The sequence below is a fragment of the Parus major genome, chromosome 21 (assembly GCF_001522545.3).
Source record: "Parus major isolate Abel chromosome 21, Parus_major1.1, whole genome shotgun sequence".
In the NCBI taxonomy this organism is placed as follows: Eukaryota; Metazoa; Chordata; class Aves; order Passeriformes; family Paridae; genus Parus; species Parus major.
Genome location: NC_031789.1, coordinates 1,760,118 through 1,768,180, shown reverse-complemented (window position 1 = coordinate 1,768,180; position 8,063 = coordinate 1,760,118). Strand labels below are relative to the sequence as shown.

General features: G+C 55.4%; 1 protein-coding gene across 5 annotated transcripts in view; it reads left to right on the top strand.

Moving 5' to 3' along the window:
• Positions 1-6: 6 nt before the first annotated feature.
• Positions 7-8,063, top strand: part of EPHB2 (EPH receptor B2) — a 133,746-nt gene continuing 125,689 nt past the window's right edge. For all 5 annotated transcript variants that reach the window (XM_015648426.3, XM_015648423.3, XM_015648425.3 and 2 more), the window contains exon 1: positions 7-121. In XM_015648426.3, the coding sequence (XP_015503912.1) occupies positions 37-121 (85 nt within the window). In that variant the 5' untranslated portion in view covers positions 7-36. The remainder of the gene's footprint in view (positions 122-8,063) is intronic.

The window sequence follows — 8,063 nt, the reverse complement described above, 5'->3', positions numbered from 1 at the left end:
CGCCGCCTCCATGGAGCGCCGGCCGCGCCGCCTCTGATGCCCGGCCCGCCGCGCACCATGGGGCCGCTGTGGCTCTGCTGCCTGCCCCTCGCCCTCCTGCCCCTGCTCGCCGCCGTGGAAGGTAAGGGGGGTGTGTGTGGGGGGAGCGCGGGTAGGGCGAGCCCCCTCAGGGTTTTCCCCGTTTTTTTGGGGGGTGGCACTTTGGCCCCCCCCCCTCCCCTCCCCGCCGCACGCCCTTCGCAGGGGAGGCGAAGTTTGGGGAAGTGCTACCCCAGCTGGAGGTGTCGCCGGCGGAGCCCGGTGTGTGCTGTGTGCTCCCCCCACGCCCCCAGAGCCTGCCGAGAGCCGGCCGCCCTTGTCCCCGCCATCCCTCCGCCAAGGTGGGCATCCCTGGGTACCGCCGAGCTCCCCCCGGGGATGCCCGGCATTCACCGCCCCGTGCCCGCCGCTGCTCTGGGGAGAGGCTTTGGGGTGCCCCTCGGCCAGGCCTTCCCGGCGTTCTGGAGCTCCTGGCCGGCTCCCCGCTGGCGCCGTGGCGTTCCCGGCGTCCCCAGGAGGAGCCGAGCTCCCCGCCGAGGTCCCCGGTGCTCAGACAAAGCAGTGCGAGGCGGCAGGTGGGGAGCTCCAGGGCTGGGTGGGAGCCCCAGGGTGGGCTCTCCGCTCTCGTTCTCCTGCTCCCCAACCATCTCACCCATCCCTGCCTGCTCCCGCTGCATGGACACCCCGGGAAGTGCCGGAGAACTGGGTTGGGCAGGGGCGAGGGGCCAGGTGTCAGGCCAAAAAGCGGATGGTCCTGGAGCGGCGTGCTCCACCTGGCCATTGTGGAAGGGTCATGTTGGAGGGGTTGGTTGGGTGTCCCTCTGTTGTCCTCTGCTGTCCCCCTGGCTCCGTTGGGCTGCTGGGCAGGCCGGGTGGCCACTGCTGGCCCCGCGTGTGCCGGGCGGTGGGAGCCGCTCGGACGGTGTTTGTCTGGAACATGGATGAGGCACCATTTATTAAGTTGGAGTTTTGGGAGATGACTCATGGGTTGGCCAGCTATACATCGTGATATTTACAATATGGGAGCTTGGCATAAATAGGACTATTTACGTTGCAGTGGAGAGCGCTCGCCAGCTCTGCTATTCAAATGAGCCCAGCATGGTTTTAATTATGGGGGGGAGGGTTGGGGTGATGAGCGTGTTTGTGAGAGCATACGTGTCCATGCAGGACGTCTGGCCCCATCCGCTGGTGGCCTTGACACTTCCAGCGGGGTCTGGGCTTGGCCAGCGGGGCCCACGCACGCTTGGCCGTGAGAAGCTGGCGCTGCCCAGTGTGGTGTGCCCGGTGCCTTGAGGGATGGGGTGATGCCTCCAGCCCACCCTGCTCCTCCTGCTGCCCGAGAGGAGCTGCCAGGCTGTGCTGTGGGTCAGGGAGCAGCTCCCGGGGTTCCTGTGCACGTTCTTGGAACGTGAGTGACTTTCCCACCATCATGGCAGGAGCGGCGGGCGCTGGTGAGAGCCGAGGGATGGCGAGTGTGTCCAGGAACGAGGGGCTGGCCGGTGCAGGTGGGGTGTTTTACCCACCTGAGATGGTGTGCACGCTCTCAGGTGTGCTCCTCCATGGATGGGGATGCTCCTGGGGAGATGGTCAGTGGGATTCCAGCGGCTGTTCCCAGCCGGGGCCGGCTGTGTTGGTTGGGGTTCGGCGTGGTCCCCCCGTGCCCCCGCTGTTGCCTCTTGCCCCGTGTGTTTGTGAGTGTCGTGGGGCTGTGATTGTCACTCTCGGTGTCGGTGTGGACAGCCAGCACCCTAATTCAGCCTTCCAGGAAAAGGCTTCTGGAGAGCTGGCAAGGTGAAAACGTGTGGGATGCAGCTCCTTGGGCGTGCCTCTGCTCCTTCCTTTCTGGAGCTGCCTCTTCCCACCGCTTCCGAAGAGCCTGGATGTGGTGTCCACCTGCACCTCTGCACGCTCTGGATCCCTTCGGTGTGGACAGATGGACCCAAGAGTAGGTGCTGGCCATGGAGGTGGTGGCTGGAACCCTCCGTGTCCCCGCGGCTGCAGGGAACCTCCGCGGTGGCGATGCCCTCCATCAGCAGCCCCAGCGTATTCCCAGGGCCAAAATGGGGGGCAGAAAGGCTTGTTCAGGTGCAAACCACAATTCTGGAGGATCCTGCCTCTTGAGCCCTGTTTAGGGCTCTGTCACAGAGCGTTTCTGTACTGCTGGTAATTTCACTTGTCTCCTCTGTGCCTCAGTTTTCCTAATTACAAGGCGTAAAATAATCCAAGCGTCTTTCCCAAGGGAGCCGCGAGGTTTTGTTAATGAACATGACAAAGTGCTTTGGGATCCGTGGTTGAAAGCACAGCCTTAGTCAGTGAGGCTGTGTGTGGGGTGTTTATTTATCTACATGCTTTATATTTCTCTGCGCGCTATATATTCACTCGCATTTAACAAACCTTAATTAGAAACAAAGCCGATAGGGAAGGAAATATAAACAGGAGTGTGCATGGAAATTGGAAGTTGATTGCTCACTGGCCAGCAGAATGCATGGCTCGGGCTCGGGAGGGAAGGCTGTTTGGTTAAAACCGGCTCTGTTAAAAGGAAATGTGAAAAGAACGTAAAACATAAATCAATATGGAAAACAGGGAGGCGGATGACAACGTACATAAAGCAGAGGTTAGGAATCGCCCATAGTCGCGAAGGCGGTTGGAAGGTAACGTGTCTGCAGCTGAGAAAGTTCAGGCTTTCTCAAAGGAAAGTTTTTTTGTGTGTTTTTCAGCAAAAAAAAAAAAAACCCAACAAAACAAAACCCAAAGCAGAAAGTCAGGAACAAAGGAGTCCTGGAAGGGTCTGGATCCCACACCGCTATCGCTAACGGCCCCGCTTTGTATTCCTGCCGCGTAGGCTGCGCGCCCAGCGCAGGGCTGACGCTCCCGAGGTATTTTGGGGGGAGCTGGGAAGGACATGGAGGTATTTTAAAATCAACAGCCTGCCTAACTCACGTGCCAGGAGGGAAAACCAACCCGATGGTGCCCCGGTGGAGTTAACTTTTCACAAACCTCGCGGTGCTGGCGAGCTTCCCGAGGGCTGGAGGAGAGCCAGCCCTGTGCCAAAAATGCGAGAGGAGACACGAGATGGTCCTGCTATCAGTGAGGGTGTGGGCAGCACGGAGGCAGCGACAGGCTCCAGTGGGCGATGGAGAATTTCCTTGCATGAGTTTTGCTGGGAAACAGGATCACGGGTGAGGGGAGTCGATTTTGAGCATCAGCTGTGCTGGGAAATCCTAATTCTGAGCCCAATTTTGGGCTTGGAGAGGGATCCTGGGGCAGGAGGGCTGTACCCACTCCTGGGGTGGGTATTCCCTGTGGTATTACCCTAATGCCCATCCTCCAAGCAAGCTGGAGACAGAACTTCAGTGCTTCTGTGTATTTAATAGTGAATTATAATATACATAATATTTATGGCACTCTCAGACGCATAGTGGGATTTTTTAGGGGGGTCCTATGCAGGACCAGGATTTGGACTGGATGATCCTTGTGGGTCCCTCCAACTTGGGCTGTTCTGTGACTCTGTAGTACACAGTATATTTAATTTCACTCATGTTGTAACATTTTGCAGTGTTAAAAGGTGCTCTCTTCTCCTGTAGCTCTGTTGAGCACCTCCACATGGGGTGCAGGGAGATGCCAGGGGACACTGGGCTGGTCTGAGACTTGGTGTGTCCATAGAGGAAGACTTGAGCCATCCCTTCAGTCACCCCAGAGCGTTCCCCTGACCTTGGTGCTCCATGGAGGTGGATTCCAGGTGTGCCAGGACCATGGGAGCTGCAGGAGCCTCCCAGCAAGCCTGGAACGCTCCAGAGGGATGCAGAAAAACATCAGCTCCAGGGAAAAACACAGGATCTGTCAAGAGCTGCTCCTGCACTCTCCTAAGACCAGGAGGGGAGCAAATGTTTTGGGACAAGCGGGGCTGAGGAGCAGAGCGTGTGGTTTTGGCCTGGCCCTGTGCCACCCGTCTCCCTCCTGCTGCTTTCCCCTCCCCTCCATTGCCTGGGTTAATTTTTGACAAGGCACATTCCTTGCACCCACCTGCCCTTTGCATTACAGGGGCAGCAAAAGGGAAAGCTCCTTTTGGAGTCCATAGAAATGGGTGCCTGATTTAAACATCCACGCTGCTGCCCTTGCTGCTCGCTTCTGGGGATTTTCCAGGCGGGAGCAGCAATCTCTGCTCGACTTTCCAGCTTCTCTGGGTGACAAAAGAATAGGGAGGAGATGCTGTAGGGGACAAGGGGTTGGTGTGGCCACCGGTGTCCCCCAGCTCCTCAGGTCACCCCACAGAGGGGGTGAAGGGGATGGGGCCGTGCCTGGGGGTGGTGAAGGGGATGGGGCTGTGCCTGGGGGTGCTGCCCAGGGGTTTGGGGGCTGTCCCCAGGGATGGGAGCATTCATCCCCTTGGAGACGGGTTGAGGACCTGCCTGCACTAGTCAGAGCCCTTTGTGTGCACATACCTGAGCTGCTGGAAGGAGGGGTGGGCACTGAGGAAGCTGCCCCAGGAGCTGGGACAGCTCCCGAGCCTTCAGCGCTTTGGGGCGAGGGATGAACAGAGCCTGACCCTCCAGTGGTGCCCCAAAACACACCTGGGACAGCAGTGAGGCTGGGAGTGGGCTTCCCATCCTGCTGAAATCCCTTTTTTCCCGAGGAGCAGCCCTGTCAGCTCCCAGCCTGGTTTGCAATCCCTCCAGTACCTGGCTCTGGTTTTCAGAGGGACCGGGGTGAAGCGAAGCGCAGCTGGATCTCCTTGGGATGGGGGCAGCAGGGAAAGCCTCAGAGGCAAAAGTTCAGCCCTTAGATAAGGGAAAGGATGGGGCCTCCTGTGATAAGGGGCTGACGTGCAGGAGGGAGAGGCAGCACAGGGGGCTCTGCCCAGGGATGAGGGAGGAATGCAAAGATGGGCAGGGACCCTTTGGAGACCAGGTGACAGCAGCAGGGAGGGTGTGAGGAAGGAGAAGGGCCTGGAGATGTGCAGGGATGTGTTGTTAATGTCTCCATATCCATGGCAGATGTTTCAGGAAGGTGCTGGATGGATGGCAGGTTGTGGCTGTGCAGGGTGTGCCAGCCCCCTGAAATAATCAGGGTGAGGGGAAGGAAAACGAGGATCATAAATGAGGATCCTGCCTTGCTGTTTGCCCCTCCCTGAATTTCCCTGCTTGGGATGAAGAAGGGAGCGGTATCAGGTCTAACAGGAAGTGTGGCACCGATTGCTGAGCATTAAGGGAAGATGGAGCAGGCCACGAGGACAGAAAACACAGCTGTAATTGGGGCTGGTCTGTGCCTCCCAAAATTTCACACTCAGAAATGTTAATTTTAGTGGCTGAGAACGGTTGTGGTTCTTTGGAGAGCTCACAGGACAAAGAAATCTGTATTTAGACCTGAGCAACCACACATAAGACATTAGATCTGCTCTAATCTAATATAATCTAATCTGTGGGAGCAGATTCAGTCTCAGAATCAGCATGAGGAAGGGCTGGGGAGCTCCAAAAGTTGGTGAAGCTTTATTATGATGTTCTTTCCACCTTTACCTCTCCCAGAGTCAGACCATTGCATCCATAAAGCAAGCAGCACTTAAAAACACCACATAGTAATGGTCTGTGAGTAAAGCCAAGGAGCTGGCTGAAGGGAGAAGTTAAAATTGGAAAATATTTGCCCATGATGTAGGAAATTAAATTAAACCTCAGAATAAATTCATGCAGCCACTTAACGTGAGTTTCTTAAAAATAACAAAAAGCCAACCAAATTTGATTAAATGGCAAATTGGAAGAGGTCATTGGAGGTAAAAAAAAAACTGTTCTTCACCAAGTGGAAGTGGTATCTAAAAGGAGAAAATAAAAAAAAAAATCAGAAACTGGTGAATGTGAAGCCATATAAGGAGTTTGAAAAATAACTTGAGAGAAAAAAACCTGTTTATCTCCCAAGTTTCCCCTCAACAAATGAGTATTGGGAGGTTAAATGTGCAGGATGGAACCCTTGGGGAGGAGGGGGATGATTTCAGTGTCACCCCAAGTAGCCAAAGGAACTCCTGCCAACTCATATTTTACAATAAGTCAATAAAATGAATATTTGAGCCAGAGTAAATGGGACGAGCATCCTTTAAGAAGATCTCCCTGGGTGATCCAGGAGACTCCAGAGCAGTAATTTTAGAGGAAGGGCTCTCTTATGGATTAAAATCTGCTTAAAGAAGGGGAAACAAAGAGTCAGTTTTCCCACTGGACGGGGTCAGCGTGAGGCTTGGGCTGGGTGATGTATTCATAAAGTAGAGAGGGGTGGGAATGGGAAGGCAAAGAGTGTTTGCAGATTATACAAAATTATTCAGGATGATAAAAACAACAGTTGTCTTGAAAATATTGCAAAAGGCTCTCATGACACTGGATAGCTGGGCTATAAAGTGGCAGATTAAATGTAGTCAGGGATGAATGAAAAGGGATTCACATGGAAAAAATTACCCTAAACCCATGCATGCACAGTGGCAGTCTTTAAATTACTTATTAGCATTTTGAGAAAGAGATCTTAAAGTCATTGTGGATGGCTCTTTGAAAGCATCAGCTCCAAACTGGGAAAGACTGGGAAAGGGAGTGAAGATGCTTGTACAGGAGAGGGGGGCTCCGGGAAAGATGCAGCTTGGGGAGGGAGGGAGGGGGCACAGAGGTGCACTGGGCTGTGGGAGGTGTAAAGAAGAGGGTGATGAAAGGCTGAGGAGCTTTTATTTTATATTTTTCCCCTCTCTGGAGTTCTCAAGCAGAAGGAGGGTGAAGGCAGGGCAGGGTGGGGCCCCCAGCCCTCCCCCATCCTGGGTACCAGGGGTTTTTGGTGTGCTCCCTGAGCATCCTGCTGCACTGCTGGATGAGGATTTGCTGCCCCAGGAGAGGGGATTGGTCCTAGAATCAGAATCATTGCCTGGTTTGGGTCGAAGGGACCTTCAGGCTCATCCAGTTCCTCCCCTGCCATGGGCAGGGACACCTTCCTCTACCCCAGGGTGCTCCAGGCCCCTCCAACCTGGTCTTGGACATTTCCAGGGATCCAGGAGCAGCCACAGCTTCTCTGGACAGCATCTACAGGGCCCCAACACCCTCTCAGAGATATCCAGTCTGTCCCTGCCCTCTGTCACTGGGAAACCATTCCTCATTGTCCTGTCTCTCCATCCCTTGACCAAAATCCTTCTCCAGCTCTTTTGGAGCCCCTTTAGGCACTGGAAGGCTGCAATAAAGTCACCATGGAATTATGAGATGTGTCCAAAGCTGCTGTTTGTGGTTTTGATGGAGGTCTGGGAGTGCTCTGGCCTGACAAACGCCCGTGTGCAGCCGGTTTGAGGTGAGGTGTGGCAGAAAGTCTGCCGAGCATCAGGACTGGGCCACCCAAACCAGCTGGGGACTGTGGAGCTCAGAGAAGCCCTGGGCCACCAGAAGGAGGTTTGTGCTGGCCAGGCAGCCCCCAGGCAGTGCACAGCACACGCTGGGAGCGAGCTGGGCCGGAGCACGTGAGGGTCACATCTCACCGCGCCGAGGTTCCGATCGCGTTTCACCATTTGCTTTGCTCGTAATCCCGTTTCCAGGCTGCACAGCCACCACTCAGAAACCTTTACAGTGAGCCTCACTTCATAAATCTTGGCCTTGTTTTACTTTTAAGCCTGTCTGGTATCAGGGGACAAAGCGAGCAGGAGAAATGCGTGACCTGGGGGCAGCCTGGATGGAGTGAAACAAGGTGTCCGGGCTGGGCTGGGGGCTGGCCAGGCTGCAGGGAGTTAACTGCAGCTTGCCAGCCTTGGGAAAGCATTTCCTGGGGATCTCTTCTCAGGAATCTCTGCTGCAGCATCCCAGCACCTCTGAGGCTGCTTGCAGGGTGTCCTTGCAGGTGTGTGAGCACTGGTTCTGTGGCTGCAGCCTCTGTATGCTCATGGTGACACCTTGGTGGTGAATGGGAGCAGGGCTGTGGCTCCCCAGGCAATGAAAACACAACATCCCCAGCTCGTGTTCCCTCCCAGAGCAATGCCCAGGGAACCTCAGACCTGCTCCCATTCACCACCAAGGTGTCACCAT